At 36.9% G+C, this 19,365-nt stretch overlaps 5 protein-coding genes across 5 annotated transcripts; 3 read left to right on the top strand and 2 right to left on the bottom strand.

The window, feature by feature from the left end:
- Positions 1-1,082: 1,082 nt before the first annotated feature.
- LOC149732399 (uncharacterized) lies at positions 1,083-9,093 on the top strand. The gene is made up of 9 exons (XM_089882440.1): positions 1,083-1,264; positions 2,921-3,114; positions 3,886-4,054; positions 5,488-5,609; positions 6,252-6,432; positions 6,806-7,053; positions 7,388-7,589; positions 8,084-8,208; positions 8,697-9,093. Exons 1-9 carry the CDS (start codon positions 1,195-1,197, stop codon positions 8,850-8,852), a joined length of 1,467 nt encoding a protein of 488 aa, XP_089738566.1. The 5' UTR covers positions 1,083-1,194; the 3' UTR covers positions 8,853-9,093.
- On the bottom strand, positions 9,007-10,911 carry LOC149732398 (bis(5'-adenosyl)-triphosphatase-like). The gene is made up of 4 exons (XM_089882455.1): positions 10,757-10,911; positions 10,292-10,437; positions 9,606-9,704; positions 9,007-9,305 (listed from the first exon to the last, which is right to left on the bottom strand). The coding sequence occupies exons 1-4, from the start codon at positions 10,869-10,871 to the stop codon at positions 9,201-9,203; spliced, it is 465 nt and encodes a 154-aa protein (XP_089738581.1). The 5' UTR covers positions 10,872-10,911; the 3' UTR covers positions 9,007-9,200.
- LOC149732397 (uncharacterized) lies at positions 10,442-13,474 on the bottom strand. The gene has a single exon (XM_089882432.1). The coding sequence runs from the start codon at positions 13,282-13,284 to the stop codon at positions 11,206-11,208; it is 2,079 nt and encodes a 692-aa protein (XP_089738558.1). The 5' UTR covers positions 13,285-13,474; the 3' UTR covers positions 10,442-11,205.
- A 192-nt stretch (positions 13,475-13,666) lies between these two features.
- LOC149732396 (tRNA-splicing ligase complex subunit RTRAF-like) lies at positions 13,667-14,833 on the top strand. Its single transcript, XM_089882452.1, has one exon. The coding sequence runs from the start codon at positions 14,087-14,089 to the stop codon at positions 14,831-14,833; it is 747 nt and encodes a 248-aa protein (XP_089738578.1). The 5' UTR covers positions 13,667-14,086.
- A 629-nt stretch (positions 14,834-15,462) lies between these two features.
- LOC149732395 (exonuclease mut-7 homolog) lies at positions 15,463-19,289 on the top strand. Its single transcript, XM_089882428.1, has 4 exons — positions 15,463-15,485; positions 15,694-15,813; positions 16,196-16,263; positions 16,303-19,289. The coding sequence occupies exon 4, from the start codon at positions 16,341-16,343 to the stop codon at positions 19,104-19,106; it is 2,766 nt and encodes a 921-aa protein (XP_089738554.1). The 5' UTR covers positions 15,463-15,485; positions 15,694-15,813; positions 16,196-16,263; positions 16,303-16,340; the 3' UTR covers positions 19,107-19,289.
- Positions 19,290-19,365: the final 76 nt, after the last annotated feature.

Here is a 19,365-nt window from a genome sequence, read left to right as displayed (position 1 = left end):
GGTGGCATATATAGACACATCGTTATTCGATTTAAATTTATTGAAAATAATTTATATTTTGAATACTGATTCATGCATTATTTTATGCTACAATTTTAAATATTTTAAATACGGATTTATGCTATTAGTTTATTTAAATACTGATTTGTAAATTACTTTATGATATCATTTTCAATAATGATTTACTTATCATTTTAGGCTTATATTTTAAATGCTAAGTTCTTCATTATTTTATAATATCATTTAAATATTAATTTATTCATTGTTTTATGCTCTTACTTTAAATACTAATTGAAGCATTAAACATAAGTTGAGCAAGGTACAGAAAATGCAAATTAACTTTTTTGGCTTGCAAGTATACTTAAGACAAGTCAACGCGTGGAATAAAATAGATTACAACCAGCAATTAATGACCCAAGTTATGACGACATGCAACTATGCGTGTGGTGTTGACGGGATTTCCAACTAGTTCATGCGTAGCTGATCTGTCAATTTGTTTAAACGTGAAACGATCACCGCGCGGACGTCCTGCGTGGCTATAGGGCAGAGGAACGAAGTGATAAGTCGAAACAGAACCGCCGCCTATATAAGCATGACCGAAACACGAAAACAAATAAAGTAGCGTTTAGTAAACGGATAGTCTGGTACAAAGTCACTGTGGAGTAACGCGACGTATTTCTACATCGATAAATGCGACTAATGGTCATTATATTCCCGAGGGCAGGTGCTATATCAGGGTAGTGACGGTAACTTATAAATGTCTCCATAATTTGTCACCTGCGTTTGGCACGCCTATACAGTGTCAAGTGGGAGAGTTGCTTCTGTGAGGAAAAACCTAACCGATAAATATCGCCCCAGGGGTCACTCGCTTCAATATTGCGCAGTTATGGGTACGTCCGATATAGTATTTGTCAGCCGTCAGTCGGAGGGTTAGTCAGTGTTAGCGGTGTTAATCAACTTACGCTTTAGTATGACGCTTTTCTAAGAAAGCCACGCGTTAAAAGGTCAGCGGTTAGCCATTTGCAGCGGCGTTACTTCCAATGTGGCACATAAGCAAAAAATGCAATGTACCCCCCTTGTTAACTTTTCCGAAATCAAAAAATATTTTTTTGCTTTAGATAATGCAAAACAACATTAACAAATTTTGAGTTTTTGGGTTGGTAGAAATAGGTTGAAGTAATATTGGTCGTGAAGATGGTTCTTCATCTCAAGTTGGTTTTGACAACATTGTGTGCATTGGGGTGTTTACTCGAAACAAGTACAGGTGAGAATATTGTTGTGTTGCTATATATGGGAGAAGCATTTTCGAGAGATCCTATCTTTATCAGTCATAAGATAAATCACTAAACGTGGTCGTTATAATTGGATTTGAAAAGTGGCAAAGTCTGTTTTGCTCGTGCCTATTCGTGCTTAGGTGGTTTTGTCCTCAAATCAAATAAATACAGAATGAATTGTAAGTGTTTTCACATAAGTGCATAATCACTGTGACTGTGCCCGCCTTTAAATGGTATAACGTGCGCTTTGCTAAGTTACCAAGAATAATTACTGTCTTTGTATATGAAACACATAAGCAGGGATGGCGTCAAAAACGTAATGTGCACACGTTTCTAACTGGATTAAAACACGCCGACATTTTCTCCTATAGACCAAACCTAAAACGTGCCCAATCACCCGTATTTATTATCGAGCTTTCATATTCATAAGCACGTATGTGTACAGCCAGGGTGCATGTAATCTTCCCGTAAGATCACTGTTTACATTCCGATTGTCGGGTGTTCATATGTTACACGACAGTGCGCCAAAACTTGCGAAACTGGTTGCCGAAAAATTCCGAAGAACGTCAGTAGCGCTTAATCCGAATTTGGGAAGCTTTGCCGGAACGCGTTCTTTTGGCTGCAGTCCAAATTTAAAAGTGACCTATAAAGAAGGCCGATGTCAACATATGGGTTTGGCCTTTGAGATATAATGTAACGTATAAAATTAAACAATGACGTAGTATGTGGGCTAGAAATGCCAGCAGCATCATGTTATCACGAAATGACATTATTTTAATGTTATTTTGGGTAACTCCATTAATTTACTGGGTGTGTTGCGAGTGCGTTTAAAATAAACCAAAGATTGTTTCGAATTTAGAAATAATTCGCTGCGAAGAAATTGTTGCATCTTAGCGGAGTTTCGGCACATCAGGCCCTCCGAGTGAGTCAAACTAAAATACACGTCATATAAATCTAATCGTGGTTGGCGATCTTACCACAGATAAAATAAGTTGCAAAAATTACCCGTCACGTTTTTGAAGAAACCAGACTGACAAGCACTTTAACTTGGGCGGCAACACTTTATCATGCTCTAATAGCATCGTAATGCAAACCAGAAGGACGCAACTCGACAGTTATCGGTAGAAAATCAGTAATTCGTGCGCGGTTGCGTGTGCATCTGCCAGCGCGCGGTTCTTAACCACGATAAACGCAGAACCTAAAATTTATCGTAATCCTGCCAGCGCATATGTAAATTACATACGAAATCGGGTCACGCATATGTTAATGTCACTTTAAATCTAATGACATACTGCTAAGAACAAAGAGGGAATTGTTTCATAAACGCAGTTACCGCAATGGCAGTTGCGATACATATACGAGACATTCATAATTACGAGCATAACCGCACAGACCGAGATATCGTTTAACAGATTGTACGAAATTAACAAAACCCAGATTTCGTATGCATTGCAGTACTTACACGGTTCAAACAGTCAGAACCTTGTTAAATACTCGTATACTCGAATCTGTATGGTATTGTCACAATAATAGTTTATGAAGTTCCACAAAAAAAAATTGTCTATCGTCTTAGAAGTAATTACTTTTTACCACAGTTTTTCCAAAATTCTAAAAGTTTATATATTTAACAACAAACTACGATTCAGCATGCAGGTCAGAAGTTTGCAGGCGCAAACGATCAGTTATAACTCAGCCACAAATCACGCTACAACTCGAAGGGTGCACAGGACGTACTAAGCCTTGGCTCCGACAAGTTTCTTACTGCCTGGACAAAAGTTCGGCGGAAGTGGCCCTAAAGATAAAGAGCTGGTACGCCAGAACCTACACTTTGTGTAGCTCGGTAAGTGGCACAACCCGAAGTATTGCGGCTTTTTACACCCAATGCGACATAAGATGCTACTGGTACCACGTATACCCCTTTCTATTTAATTTTTAACGATTTTTTTTCTATTTAATTTTACTCGGGCTGGGTATAGCATGGCATGCAATGGGACCTACGATTTAAACAAGCTCAAAAACTATATTTTAGATGCAAAACTACAAAGTTATATTAAAACGTGATCTTGGGTTTGATTTGTATAGTGTGGGGAAAGCTGGGACACCTTTCGTATACATAATATCTAAATATTCTGATCGTGTTTTACGCAATTAACAACGGTATATATATGAGTCGTAGGGATACGATTTCATAAAAATGGTGGAGTGTCCCATCTTCCTCCACCCTACTCTAATATAGTGTTGTGAGTAATTGTTTAAAACACGATCAGGATATTTAGATATTATGTGCTAAAGATGTCCCATCTTCCCCCACCCTACTATATTATTAATATCAAATATAACGAAACTACATACCGCTTGGCATTTTCGCGCCACTTGCAAACGACGCATACAAAACATATTAATCCTGCAATGTACGTCACAGAATAAAAGCAGTCTTGTAAAATATAAGACTTTTAACGACTTCCTCCAAACATATTTGCGTCATGGGGTTAACTTTAACGAAAAGGAAAGCGTTTTCGAAAAATAGTGAATATAACCTATACCGAGTTAGGTTTTCGGTTCGTACAAAAAGACATTTCACGAAAAAAATAATCGATTCGTTTTCTTCTAGTCATGCAATCACGTCAGAGCCGGTACGCGGGACCGCTCAAATATTGGAACCTGCGTGGACTGTTTCAAGACGCATCTACTCACAGCGGATTTTATGCAATGGGAAAATGTCACATTCACAGAAATAAGCGATTGCTTAGACAGATATATATACGCTGCATTGAGTAATGGTAAGCAAAAGCATGTATGTTTTGCATTTTAGTAAAAAACGCCTACATATCTACATAGTGACAGTCGCTTAACCTTTTTTAAATTTTTTATGTGACATTTATCTTTACAACCATATACAGTACTGTAGGGTAAGATGGATAGTACGATGGGGGAAGATGGGACACTTTTTCATCCTATTTCACGTCCCAATTGGTAGTAAACGAAGAACATTTAATGAATTATAAAACTGTAGCTTCACAACTCCCATGAACCGTTGTTAATTGTTTAAAACACGATCAGGATATTTGAATATTATGTTCTTAAGGTGTCCCATCTTCCCCCAACCTACTATATACTGTTAGCAAATAATATTCCATACAATTAACAACGTTGAGTCGTTAGGGAATACGGTTACACAATTCTATATATTATTTTTTTGCTATCAAATAGGGCAGCAAAAGTATGAAAACATAAACCATCTATACCCAAACCTATTATACATATTAAAGAACGAGAGTGCAAAATATAGATCAATATTTTGACTACTTAATTAGCGCCACTTACCGTAACATAATCTTGGAAGGTGGAAATTTAATTTGGAACGTAATTAACCGTATCAGATTGACAAGGAGTGATTTAAGATGGTCATTTCCTGGCTAGCGTCCAATTACTTTGCGTCGCTGCAAAAAGAAAGTAATTTAAAATATAGACCTGAATTCTTCTGTAAACCACATAAAATTTGACACGTCAAAAAGCATAATTGTACATCGTGGCTTAGGGTAAGATGGTCTGTGTTTTTTATTGTTTTATCGTCGCAATTCCGAGTAAAGAAAAAATATTTGAAGAAATCTATAACCGTATCCTCACGACTTTAAAAAAGCGTCGTTAATTGTTAAAAAACAATAAGGAAATACGGGACGTTAAGTAGTTTATGAATTTTACTTCCAATTTTTTTTTTCATACAATGTATTGAATGACGAAAGGCCATAGTCCTACATATAATGCTGACCTATCATATTTAAACGAGTAATTAACCACACCATACCTTAAAATACATATATATACTTATACACGCCCACGTTTAAACGTTATTGGGATTTGAGTCATAAGACCGCATTTTCGTAACAGGCAGCAAATTAGAATATTCAATAAAAACGGAATATTCAATAATAAGTGCTGTGTAGCAGTGTAGCTTATACCTATATATGAATGTACATTATGTGCGTGTACATGGCCCTACAGAAGATTTAAAAAATACCGTTTTTAATTAGGCTAAACGTATTCGTGTTGACCGATTTTACTATAGGTATTTACACTTTAAGTTTTTAGACTCTGGGTGCCGTTTAAATTGTTTAGAATTTAAGTGCAGATTATAATAAACAATCTTTTTTATCTTCTTATGTGAATATAATGATAAATTCAGATCTACACCTACTTAAATATTTTTTTGTAGAGGTTCCGTCATACGTTGCCGAAACAAGAGCAAGAGGGAAAATCACATTACCACAGTTAAGACCTGCCAATAATTGGTGGTCACTTACAGTGAAGTTACCATGCAAGCCACCACTGTTCCAGGTGATTAATATAATGTATTGGGTGTTGTCATATTATATATATGTGGTCACTGTAGGAGTTTTTGGTTGATTTTTCCTGCCTTTTTAGGTGTGTATAGGTTATGAGAAAAGGTTTGTGTAGTATAGGCTATAGTACTGTTGGGTATAAGACAATAGATACCGTTTGTACATAACATATACTTCCTAAAATTGCAATTAACAACGCCCGTTTGAAGTCATAAGAATACAGTTATACAATTGTATAAATATTCTTTGTTTTTTATACCAAACGCTGGGACAATAAAAGAGAATGAAAACATAGACCAACCTATTCTACTATATATATATATATATATGTATAGTACAGTGGGGGTAAGATGAGACACCTTTAACACGTAATATTCAAATATATTAATCGTGTTTTAAACAATAACGACGGTCTATGGAAGTCGTGAAAACACGGCTTTATAAGAATTTAAATGTTCTTTGTTTACTACTATGGAACGAGAAAATAGAATGAAAAGGTGTCCCATCTTACCCCAACCTACAATATGTATAGAGAGTAAAGGTATATGAAAGTACAGCTTACTTACGACTTATCTTCGTATTGTCTGGCAACGAAATATATGGTACTGTACAATTACATTCCGGGTTTGAATTTCAGTTCTGGAATGCATACTGTATTAATTCATTTGCTGATGACGTGCGTGCACGAGATTTTGTGCTTACTCAAAACAAACTGGTGAAAAGCAGGAACATCATTTTTCTTGCTACGTTCAGTGAAAGCTGCAGGTTCGACGTAAATGACGTGGAGATTGTCTGGAGCGAATCTGTTCCTGCGTTCGGTAAGGCTGAAATGTATAAATGAATGTAACTTATTTATCCTCGCGTGGTGGGGCAGCAACAGTCGGAATTTAGCGGCTTTTTTTTATTTTCACACGTTGCTCCAACCCAATGGTCATTAATAGGTTGTCAAAATTGTCAGCCATTACAAAAAAATCCCCACCAAATTACATTTAAGCCTAAATAATGAATGAATAAATGATTAAAACTTATATTTATCCTCGTGCTATGGCGCAACGACAGTCGTTATAACACGGGAGCTCTGTTTCATACCCCTTATTCCCGCACATGAATTACCACCTTTAACTTTGTAGGTGAATATTTTTTTAGATTTTTTTTCAAAAACACATTTTAACATTGCAATATTACTCAAAGCTGCTCCACAAGTCTCATCATTCCCACGATCCATACCACCTGCAGCTGCAGAGTTTGGAAACATATTCTTCAACCAGGCAGCCCGAGAACGGTTACGACGTACAGACACAGCGCGCTTAAGCTCAACACCAACTAGTAGCAGGGGGCCGAAAAGAAGACGACGAAATGTTGATCTTACGGATGCTGCAATAGATATCACACCTATTAACTTGGGAGTTAAAATGCCATGCACTGTACGCAGTTTCGAGGTATGTGAATTAACCTTTAAATAATGAATTGCTATACTTGTAACGATTTGAACCTAAAATAATAAAAAAATAGCAAAATTTACAAAAGTAAAACATATTGTAGGGTGGAGGAAGATAGGACACTTTTTCATAACATTTTTCCGTTCCATTTGGTAGTAAACAAAGAACATTCAAAGAATTATAAAACCATATCATCACTACTCTCATAGACCGTTGTTAATTGTTTAAAACATGATCGGGATATTAGAATATTATGTGCAAAAGGTTTCCCGTCTTCTCCCACCCTACTACATATGTCATATACAATTATAAAAATTCTCATTCCACGTTTTAGGTTTCAGACGAAATTGGAGTACCAGTAAGCGTCCAATCCAACGGTAAACGGCATTTACTTGACACTTCCCGCATACTGAGGAACATTGATACACTTAATTTTACACTGGATTATGGATATAGCATGACAGGCTGCTTGTTTGGTTCCTCAGAAGCGGAATTTGTTATCAATCCACCGCCAGGCTGGCTCGCAGCTCAAGAACGTACGTTAACTTGATTTTACACTTAGATTTTAGTTAACCTTAAATCATGTTAATGAATAAATGAGACATTTTTATCGTCCCGTTGTAGGACAACAATAGGCATTGTATAACACGTGTGTTCTGTTTCATACATCCTCATGCTTTTGGTAGCAAACAAAGGACATTTAAAGAATTGTAAAATCGTATCCTTACGAGAACGTTGTTAAATGTTTAAAACACGTTCAGGTTATTTGGATATTATGTGCTAAATGTCCCATCTTACCCCACCCTACTATATGTGGATAAATACTGACCCGACTGCCCTTAGGGAAACATTTACTGTATTTCTTATTCTGTATAGAACGTTAGTTTTCTCTGTACCGCATCTTTAAAGTATATTTTTTGTTATTATTTTTGTTTCCCCAAGTTTACAAATAGGCAAATACAACTGTACTTATACAGCTTAACTGGCGAACACGAAATTGTTGCAACCACTAAGTCATTTTGCTCAACAGGTATTCAGTGTTACACTTGCCACAGTGCGAATTCAGAAGCTGAATGTTTGAGAAATGGAAGGGTAGAACTTTGCCCAGCAGGATTTCAATGTCAAAGCGAAACCAGACAAATATCGACCAATAAGGTGATTATGTATATATACATGCTTTATTGACTGATTTTAAATAGAACTGCTACATATTTTAAGGTAATCCAAATAGAGAAACTTTCCGTTCGATCTTGGATTCTTGGTTATGCCAGGCGGACTATATATGAGCGACAGTTTCGTTAAATTGTAGTTCATCTCTTTGTCTAATTCAGCGCATAGACAGAGTATGGTAGGGTGGGGGAAGATGGGACACTTTTAGCACTGAATATCCAAATATCCTGATCGTGTTTTAAACAACTAACAACGGTCCATGGGAGTCGTGAAGATACGTTTTATATATCTTTGACTGTTTTTTGTTTACTGCCATATAGGACGAGAAAGTAAAATAAAAAGGTGTCCTATCTTCCCCCACCCTACTATATAAGCTGTTAACTTTGACAAGGTTACTCGTAGGACTGCAGTTGATAAAGAGTTGCTGAAAACATAAACAGGCGGACTTTACTAAAACCTTCTTGTTTCTGTAGATCACTATTACGAAGCGTTGTAAGCAATCATTGGCATGTGAGAATAATTACATCAACAACAACAGAGAGCAATGTCGACCTGGCCACCAGCCAAGCGTATGTAGATGTTGTTGCGGAACACACTTTTGCAACGATGATTCTTTGGTTTGCACATAGACAACTACGATTTGTCATTTTTTGTCTATTTTTTGAATAAGAGTTGCCGTATAAATGCATTTGCACGCACTTTTAACTTTAAATGCGACAGAAACAATTTACCTGCAAAGACAAAATTGTCGTTTATACAAGCCCTCTGAAGTACGCAGAACTATACATCGAACAAACCGACTTTTATCCTTTTTTTGCAACAATGTATCGTATTCAAGGAAATAGAAGCAATTAACATTCAGAAACATAAGTGTGTTTTGTTCTACACCAATGTATAAACTAATCCACGAATATATAATCATAAAATCGGAAATTCACTGCTAAGTATTGCACGACAGAAGAGCATGAGGTGTAACATCAAGAATCGGAATGAAACATTGGTTTGAGTAGAGCGGCTTCTCTCTCCATCTCATATATTGTTCGGTGTTGAGATTCCAGCAAATCTTTATCATGTCCTTGCAACTGTTGTGTAGAAACATCTTTTAGGACTAGGTTTCTTAAAAATGATGTTAAGCTCCTAAAGCCAGTGTAACATCAGTGTAAGAAGACGCCAGGTTTACCCTGTTAGTCGCACATATACTGCAGACCCACTTTACGAAACGGTAACAACCCGGGTTTATCTACATACGTTCTAAAGTTCTACAAATTAAGCAGTATGCGGCTCAATTACTGGCACAAAAACGTCATAAAAGCAATGCTTTTATAGAATACTTAGCTGTTAGCTTTAAAATATACTGTCTAATTCTAAACTGATAATTTAACCTCTTGATAAATGTCGTCGTTGTTCAAGAAGTCGCCAAGAATCCTTGGTAAAATATGGATATGAACGTGTGGAACAGACTGACCAGCTTCTCGTCCATCCTTGTAGAGATAATTTAATCAGAAATACGAAATGCAAAGATTTCTCAGCTTGGTGAAATTAGCGAGGTGTGTAAAACGGAACACCAGTGTTATAATTACTGTTGTTGCACCGCCACGCGTGGACGATAAGTTACATTCATCAATTTTAAATTGGAGACACATATTAATGCGAAAACGGATAGACGTCGAGTATTATAAACAAACGATATTTTGACTGTGCGACTGCTTGTGCATCTCTACGAGTACGACTGTAGGGTTAATTACAGATATCACGTCAATGCCGTTTAATGTGGAAAGTTTAAAATCGATTAAAACAAATACTTAACTTTTCAATATACATAAACTGTCTTTTATAAACCCGCATTCAACGTACAAACTTTTGTGGTGAATACACGATTTGAATACAAAAAACCTATTACCTAATACCTACAAAGTTACAAACGTGGTAACTCGTAAGCTGGCATGAGATGTTTGATACAGAACGCCCGTGTTATAACAAAGGCAGTTGCCTCACCACGAGAGAATAAAAAGTTTCATTTATTCACTTAATATCAAAAATTATAACCCATTTTTTACATTATTCTTACCTGTACGACGATAGAAACAGACGATGCTTTGAAACAAATTTCAACGACTGTTGACACACGTTGTGCAGTAATGAAAAGATCGGATACTTCCTCCGTTTTTAGCTGTTTGACTCGTTCAACCAAACGAATGGGACACACAAGTACATCTATTATTTGTCAGTAAAGGACTATAGACGATGTATTTGGTATCTATCTACTGACACTCTGAAGCATTATGTAATACATATTGACAATAAAATTATAGAAACATAATCCAATAAAATTATATACAATTTTTCATCGAAATTTAAGTAAAAATGAATTGTATGCCTGTATACAATATGTATTATGAGTTTAAAAATATTAATAGCTGTAATATCATATAGGCATGCTTAGTGTATTACAATGAGTTTATACAGCAAACAAACAGGCTTAATTATACATTTCCTTGAAATTAACATTGAAAATCATCCATACAAAGGATACGTCCAGGAACAACAGGCTTAATATTCACAAAGGCAAAACTGAGTGAAGTTCTTAAGAATGTGGTGCTTGCTGGGATAATATGTTGACCAAACTTTAAACCAGTAGAGCCAGCCATGTCAATAAGTTTTCATGATACCTAGTTCAGTATGTATCTTGAGGTGAAAACAGAATGGTAATAGATTTAGGCAATATAAGGGATTTATGATGTAAAATGGTGAAGAATATAATGTGAAGACAAATTCACAATAATGTATGATATAATTTTAAATGACACAATTTGTGTCAGAATTTGCCTTGAGTTTATGACTATAATATAATACATATTAAGAAAAAAAGGTATTTAACCCAAGAAATAAATGACACAGTTTTCTTATAATAATTTGACAATAATGGAAATGAAAAAAAATTGATGATAAATAATCATAAATAAATCGAAAACAAGATTTATATTAATGATAAAACACAAGGTAAGATGAAACTCTAATCAATCCTGGGTTCTGCTTTGGATTTGGATCTTTGCCTTCAAACAGTCCACGGTATGTTATGTTGTTTATGGAGTTTGGAAGAAGTTCGTTTGAAATGTCAATCAACCATGGATCAACCTGCAGACCATCGCACCAACCGTCTCTACCATATAACCAAGTACCATGCTCGTTAGGCACCACACCTTCTGGCACACGCTCTGCACAGCCTAATGGCGTCCCAGCATTGTTGAATGTTGTGCTATGAGCTGAGTTGTTGTTTACAGAGAAAAGGTGTGTCGTGACGCAGAACTCAGCGCAGTTATGATCGTCAGAGCCATGGCCAGTTATAACAGCATAAATAATAGCAGAGGTAAAGCTAGGTGCAGATATTTGGAGCATTGGGTGGTTTTTATTGTAGTTACTGTCGAATGTTCCACCTTGGAATAAAGGAATTACTTTGAAAGGCCTCAAGGGTAGTTTGGATACTGTTGGATAGAAAGATTGTGGAGTAGGAGTCTTTTTAAACCTAAGTGTTAAGGTTACTGTCCAAGGCTTAGCCCACCATGCCCCTAGTAAAACCTTAAAACTGCATTTAGTTGATGATGATAAACCAAACACTGGTAAAAGTGGCGAAACATTGGTAAGCCAGTGACCAGTGCCTCTCCGAAATGCAGTGATCCAACGTCCTACTTCTACACCACATAACTCTTGTTCAGCTGTCTCACAACATACATACAAAGTAGCTACATGATCCCATGGCGGGCAACCATCTTCTGTGTCACTGACACACCCAAGCGACATATCCAAATACAAACTGTTGTAGTTTTGAAGGTTATTTAACTGAACTGTGACATTGCCTGTCCCATTTTTCCCTTGTAATACTGTATGGTTGAACACAGGTACATTGTAATCAACAAATGTTGAGATTTTGTTTGATAGATTAGCATCAAATACAAGCCACTGCATTTGCCAAGCTAGAAACTGCAGGGAGGGGTACAGGAACCAACCAGCTTCTGCAAGATTGCCCTTTCCGTCAATTGTAAAGTAGAAATTTGGAGATGGAGTATTCTGAAGGCTTGCTGTTACAACATAACCTGTTTTGACACTTTCAATTACTTCAGCATCGTATGGGATGCTCACAACTGGTATAGTGATTTGTACAGAACAATCTGCACCATCACAGTTAATGTCTTTTAATGGATAACCAGGTTCTGAGTACACAAGCACACCAATAGCTCCTGCATTTTGTAAGTTGCTTACCTTTTTAGCAATGGTGCAGTTTATACTGGAACCTGCTACAAGAGCAACAGAGCCGTTTATATGTATCATGTTTTTTACACTAAACGAACAACCATCTGGTACGTGGGTTAAGGTAGGGGCAGCAGGTTTCCACTGGTGAACAAATGCCCAGTCATAACGTGCATCAACTCGCTTTACAAATTTAACCGGCGGGTTCCAGGATTTTGATTCAAATGCAACTTGGTTGTAACCGCATCCATGGTCACTGCATGACCATTCCTGCAAAATGGCGGGAATCCAATTGCCTAGTTCTGAAACCGGGGTGATGACAAAGAAACTTTTTTTCATGAAATTTGTTTGCTCAGTAAGAGTTAGTTTTGACAATAAAAGAGCATTTTGTAACTGGAATTTCATCCAGGTTGCGATTTTTAATGCGTTATTGTCAAAAGTTAAAAACACATACTGCACATTTGATGGACTGGTATTCACAAAGTCAATCAATGACTTTTGGCCGGTCCACATGCAATCTAGGAAGCCTGAATGGTTAGTGTAGACATGGAAACCAATTGGAGACCCTTGGGGAAAATTTTCCCCAGGGTATGATATTTTACCATGGTCCAGTGTCCAAATGGTAAAGGGTTGGGCCTTTAAGCCTGGTGTAAATGTTGATCCAAATTTAGTGTCTTTGTAAGCATGATGTTTAGTGGTATATGGGTCAAGGTGGCTTTGAAGTGGTGGATTAGAAAGATCAGAGCTTGTTAGGCGACTCTGGCATTGACACACATATACATGAAATAAAACAAGAATAAACTGATACCTTAACATTGTTTTTTCTATAATAACCTGATGCGATACGACAAATGAATTAAACAAATAAATGAATGAACAAATGTATCTAAATTGTATCGTCCGCTACGATGCGATATTTCAACCACATTCAAAGTAAAATTAAACAATTTTGTTTTATTATAAATTTTGAAGAACACTCACGCTTTTAAATATTGATTTTTGGTATCGAATCTAAAAGGGTCCACGGTCCAGAACATTTTAATTATTTCAAGTCCCGTAAATGTTTTATTTTAGGGGATCTCCCCATCTTACCGCTCATGGTTTTCGTATTAATATTTTTTAGGGGACTGAAATAATTTCAAATACAAGTTTTACGTTTTAGGGCGACATATATACAATTTTTAACACTGTAAAATCAATTTTACGTTATAATTACATGTTGGCCCACCCTTGGTTGGTTTTAAATCTATGCCAAGTGCTTTAGATAGTCATGCATGGATAACACATGTGTATGTAAAGGACTTGGTTGGTAGGTGACTTCGTTCACAGACAGGTAGTTTAGTCACGTCATCATAAAGTAATATAACGTTTGTTTCTTATCGTTTTATAAATGTTGTTACAGTTTTTTTGGTACATGCTTGAGGTGAATGTGTTTGTGATTGCTCGATGTTTATAAATATGTCAGTTTAAACAGTTTTATATTAACCGTATAAAAAAACAGGTTTTCCACCATTTTTAAGTAAAATTTTATAAAAACATTTACATATCTTGCTCCTTATATGCTATATAATATAACAAACCTTAATTAAATCATTTATTATATCCTTCAAGTTATAGAATGTTCAAGAGAAAACTCAATGCATTGGGTTATCCACAAAGTTCAACGTTTGACCCAAGTGTGGTAGAACAATGTAAAGAGCTTGTTATATGGTTGGAAGATCAGAAAATACGTCATTATAAAGTAGAAAACCGTGTGTTTCTGAAAACTGCCAATGCAAAATCATGGCCTGCTGCTTTGGAAAAATACTTAAAAGATGTGGACTATCCATTTACAAAGAAAAATCAAAACATGGTAATTGATTGGCTGCTTGGACTTGCTGTAAGGCTTGAGTATGGGGATGATGTAGAAAAGTATAATAGTGTAAGTCCTGAAAAAGTTAAAAAACCAAAAGAAAACGGTGCGTCTGCGAAAAGCCAACTGCAAGACATTAATGAAAAAAGCATGGAGTTTAGAACAGGGGTTCGAAGCTTGGCAAAAGTTTTAGATATACCAATTCACCCGGATGATACTGTCACCTTGGAAGCTGTGAAAATTCTAATTGAGGAGCGATTGTCAACTCCAGCTCTTGAGGCGGCAAAAACGACATCAAAACCAGTTGGTCGCGCTGTTCCTATTGATGATATAAAACTCGGGTTTGATACAGGGGACCCTATGATAAACAAAGCTGCCAAAGCTCTAAGACTGTTGCATATAAATGAGTTAAGAAAGTTGCAGACACAGGTTAATGAAGCAATTGTTGCCGTTCAGGCGATAACAGCGAACCCAAAGACCGATCAACGCTTGGGAAAGATTGGAAGAAGTTAAAATATCACCTATGTTTCTAAAGAGAATACTCACCCCATAAAACAGTGTTTAGTATTTAGTTAATTCAGCGGGGTAGTAGGTTACAGTTTTAATCTACGTACTTGAGTATTTTTAGTTCAATAAATAGGTAATTATAGTGTAATATTTAGTTGAATATGATAGTTTTAAGTACAAGTGATACCTCCGTTTATTAGAAGTCATTATGTTCAGTAAACAATATTTTATATTTATCTGTTAAGAGTCTTATCTATGTTCAAGCATTCATATTCTCATAGCGTGATTACTTCTTATTTAATGCCAATTATAGTACTAGAGCATACGCATTAACTCTCTTCACATGTAACAAATGTACCATTACTTAATAGCATTTTTTTATGTTAAAATATGTGAAATATCTCATATAGGTTCACCCAATGATCAACTCTTTTTTACTGCAATAAGTTCAAAATGTCAAAACAGTCGATGTTAGTTTGTTTAGGCTAAATTCTGCAACCATATACACTGTTTAGCTTGCCTATAGTTCCACACTGCTGCTGCATTAGTATTGCTTTAATGCGTAGTTTAATTTTAAAGGGGTTAGCTTTTGTTCTGAATCTGTAATGATTTTAAGCTGTTTTGAAGCAACATGGGTGTAAGATTGGAAACATTTCGGGTGTGTATTATATTTAATACATCATAGTAGAAATATGAAATGGTCTATAATATCACAAAAATAAATATTGTTTGGAAATTGTGTTAATTCTCTGATAATAATGTGTACATATAAATGTTTTTTTTAGATGCTAACTTATCTCTCATTCCCACTGCTCTTCTTATATGGAATTTCTCTAAAACTAATGTACATATAAATGTTTTTTTAGATGCTAACTTATCTCTCATTCCCACTGCTCACGTTTTATATCGTCAACACGTCAAACTACCTGAGGAAACCTATGTCAGAAGAGACAAGAAAGCGACACGACGAAATACACGAGAAAAATGTAGGTTCACTAATTATAGAACAGTCTTAACCACCAAGAATGTTATCCGGCGCTGTAGTACAGTTAGTTGGCTTCCCTGCCTCTAAACCAGAGGTAATGGGTTCAAGCCTGGTCGCTGCTACCATTATGGGCGTATGTGTTCTTGGTCAAGAAACTTTACAACAATTCTCCAACCCAGTGGTCACTAATAGGTTGTCCAAATTATCAGCCAAAATAAAAAAAATAATCACCCACTAATTTAGATACTAGGTAAGTCGTAAGCTGGCACGAGGTGTTTGAAACAGAATGCCCATGTTTAACGAGTGTCTTTCTCCAGCCACGCGAGGATAAAGTAGATTATAATCATTTATTATTATAAATAACTTTTGTTCTTGTTGTGCAGAGAGCAAAAGTAAGAGCACAGTTGGAACTAATTGAAGAGTACAAGTTGGAGAAACTGAAGAAATAACTGAAGAAAAAAAAAAACTGAAGAAATAAACTGAAGAAAAATTTTTAAAATAGAGCGTCCTGTCTATAACACTGATAGTATGGCTAATCCACGGGGTAACTTGAATTCTGTACAAGTTAAACTGAATGCATTATGGGACCAGCAGAACATTAAAGCTTTGAGCCGTCTTATGTCAGATGTTTTATTCTCTTCTTCCACCCCCTATGGCGATTGTTTGTATTTATTGATGTCCTGTAAAAGCAAAAAGCGTCCGAAATCTGTTGGTATCTTTATTCTTAATTTTCTTAAGGACTGGATAACAGATCACACAGAACAGCTGGAGAGCATCACCAATGCAATGAAAGACAAAGCTCTCGAAATATGCGATATTTCGCATAAAAACTTGTTGTTAAAACTCATCAGTGTGTACCAAGTGAATCAACCAGATCTGAGCAAGATAATTCATCATGTCAGGACAAAACTTAAAGGTGGTGGGATTAAAGAAGCAGCAGCTTATGTTGCCCATTTAAAACTGCACGACCATTTCAGCATTTATGATATTGCTCTGCCCGCTTTACTTCAAAACAGAGTTTCAATTTTGGAGGACTATATTCGGGACTGCACACCTGCTCGTGAAGAAGTAATGCAAATGTTGGACCAGTGGTTGGCGCCTGATTTTGACTTGGTGGAATTCTGCATGCAGCATAACTTTAATCAGGTTCGTGGGGAGATATTACGACCACAGTTTATCGACAGACTGCTAGTTCGATTGATGAAAACGTACCAACCTGATGTTAATATGTACGACGTGTGCAAAAACCTGTACAAACGTCACATGCTGGGCAAACTACGGTACATTTTGTACAGATATTATGTGGAGGAAGCAGCTACAATGCAGAATACATGCGAACTAGTGCTGAAAACTGTTGGTGATGACGAATGGTTGCAGGTACAACTGATGGATATGGTACACCATGCATATCATGATGAAGAAGAAGCATATAGACTGAAGCTGCATTTTAATCCAGATTTAAAAACAGAAGTTTTGGATACAAAGAACTGTGAGAATTCAGATTCGGAAGACTGGTTTACTGAAGGTGCTTCTGCAACACTGGGAAGTCAATCAACCCAGAATAAAATCACGCAGAACCAATTCCATCAACTTAAATTGCCTTTAACTTCTGTAATAGTTGTTGATAACGAAGAATTGTTGCAAAAGTGCTCTGAAAATATTTTGAATAATAACTCATGTGTTGGAATTGACTCTGAATGGGCATTCTCTACTTCAAATACTGATGGAGTTGCTATCCTGCAGCTGGCGGTGCAGAGCAATGTGTATCTAATAGATGTGTTTAATTTTACGAATCAAATGAACACTTGCACTCTTGGTTTGTTTTTAGCAAAACTTATGAAATCGAAAAACCACCTGAAACTTGGGTATGGTTTAAATGAGGACATGCAGAAACTGGCTTGCAGTATTCCCTTGCTGAAGGAAGCATTACAAGCGTCGGTAAGAGTGCTAGATTTCCACATTGTACTCAAACATGCATGTCGCCTTTACCCAAAACTTCTGGCAATGGAAAATGATGCTGATGAGCTTTGTAAGCATAGTGGACTCAGCAAACTTGCATTACAAACTTTGGGCCAGGCCCTAGATAAAAGTGAGCAGATATCAGATTGGGAAAGACGCCCACTTCGTGTCACACAAGTCACATATGCAGCCTTGGATGCATTCTGCCTGCTGGAGATATATGACGTACTTTCAATAAGGTTACAAGAGTTAGGCTGCAATGTTACATTGGAAAAGATAATAAACCAACCTGTGCCTAAAGTTAAACGGCGTGGAAGGGGAAAAGGACCAGCAACTGATATGCAGGCTGGGCAAAACTCAAATGAGGTATCCATTTTCCCGCAGGATAAACCACCTGTCAACGAAGTTTCAGCCCGTGATTTTAAAGTGGTTTGTGACAACATGCTACAAGGCCTTGCAAGGCAGCTTCGTTGCTGTGGTATTGACGCTAAAATGCTTTCCAATTTTGAAGACCATGACGTGTGTGCTAAAATTGCCCAGCAAGAGAACAGGATCATTTTAACTTCAGGTTCACCTTTTAGATTTCTTTCCTCTCAGGTCGCAGTTGGCCACTGTTTCAATGTCCCTAATGGTTTAAAAGCCAAGGAGCAAGTAGCTGTTGTTCTGGAGAAGTTCAATGTGAATGTAACGCAACTTGACGTTTTCAGCAGGTGCCAAATATGCAACTGTGACCAATACTTGAAGCTCTCTTCTGGGGAAATGCTTGAAGCGATTAGAATCAAAACAGCGGCAGTGTCTGCGCCTGCCAGTGTACCGTGGAACTGCTTTCGCGGTGGCGATAGCGAGTTATCGTATGCTCAGACAGACGAGCTACAAAGGAGCGACGACTACAGCGACGACGATACTTTCATGTTTGGTAACGATTCGGTTGCTGAAGAAAATATGATCCCGTTGACAGTCGTACCAGATAATTCGTCCACTGTAGAGTTGGACTGGCCTTCTATATTCAGTGCTAAAGCAATTGATCAAACCGATACGGTTATAGCAAATAAACTGTGTGATCTACAACTTAGTGACACGAAACCAACATATGCAATCAATCCCTTGTCCCTTTCCAACAACGCTAGGTTAAACATGTCGGATATCACTATTATATCAAAGTTGCCGGGTAAAGCTGACGTGACCATAACACCACTGCACTGTGAGCAAGTCCCATTACCGGTGGCGGAAAGAATACGTGAATTCTTCTGCTGCGTTCAATGCGGTAAAGTTTACTGGGAAGGCAGACACTTCGGCAATGTACTGGAACAGTATGGTCATATATTAAACGACTAACCACGTGTCGAATTCATATTAACCGAATCTGTACATCGCATACCAATAGTGACCGCTAGTCACGAAATCGCGGCAATTAGACGATTTTAACTAAATTTGCCGAGTAATGTGTTAAGGTTAACTATAATTACATGTGTGCCAATTATCGTGTTTTGAGAGAATAAACCCTTTCGTTTTCATTTATTGCTGCCTGAAGCTGTTTTTCGTTATACCAGACTCAATCGTGGTTATCAAGGTAGAAAGGCAGACGTGTCTACCC

This window comes from Ciona robusta, chromosome 8 (assembly GCF_009617815.1).
Source record: "Ciona robusta chromosome 8, ASM961781v2".
NCBI classification, from domain to species: domain Eukaryota; kingdom Metazoa; phylum Chordata; class Ascidiacea; order Phlebobranchia; family Cionidae; genus Ciona; species Ciona robusta.
Note: the sequence above shows the minus strand (reverse complement) of the source record. Positions and strands in the feature narration are given on the sequence as shown.

What these genes read in the sequence shown, in the direction of transcription:
- LOC149732398 (XM_089882455.1), bottom strand. Translation starts at nt 10,871, where the DNA reads ATGGCTGGCTCTACTGGTTTAAAGTTTGGTCAACATATTATCCCAGCA. An exon ending in TAAGCCTGTTGTTCCTGGAC is followed by an intron (nt 10,438 to 10,756) that starts GTATCCTTTGTA and finishes GACAAATAATAG; the next exon opens with ATGTACTTGTGTGTCCCATT. An exon ending in CTGTTTCTATCGTCGTACAG is followed by an intron (nt 9,705 to 10,291) that starts GTAAGAATAATG and finishes TATCTCTACAAG; the next exon opens with GATGGACGAGAAGCTGGTCA.
- LOC149732395 (XM_089882428.1), top strand. Translation starts at nt 16,341, where the DNA reads ATGGCTAATCCACGGGGTAACTTGAATTCTGTACAAGTTAAACTGAAT.
- LOC149732396 (XM_089882452.1), top strand. Translation starts at nt 14,087, where the DNA reads ATGTTCAAGAGAAAACTCAATGCATTGGGTTATCCACAAAGTTCAACG.
- LOC149732397 (XM_089882432.1), bottom strand. Translation starts at nt 13,284, where the DNA reads ATGTTAAGGTATCAGTTTATTCTTGTTTTATTTCATGTATATGTGTGT.
- LOC149732399 (XM_089882440.1), top strand. Translation starts at nt 1,195, where the DNA reads ATGGTTCTTCATCTCAAGTTGGTTTTGACAACATTGTGTGCATTGGGG. An exon ending in ATACGCTGCATTGAGTAATG is followed by an intron (nt 4,055 to 5,487) that starts GTAAGCAAAAGC and finishes ATTTTTTTGTAG; the next exon opens with AGGTTCCGTCATACGTTGCC. An exon ending in GACAAATATCGACCAATAAG is followed by an intron (nt 8,209 to 8,696) that starts GTGATTATGTAT and finishes TTGTTTCTGTAG; the next exon opens with ATCACTATTACGAAGCGTTG.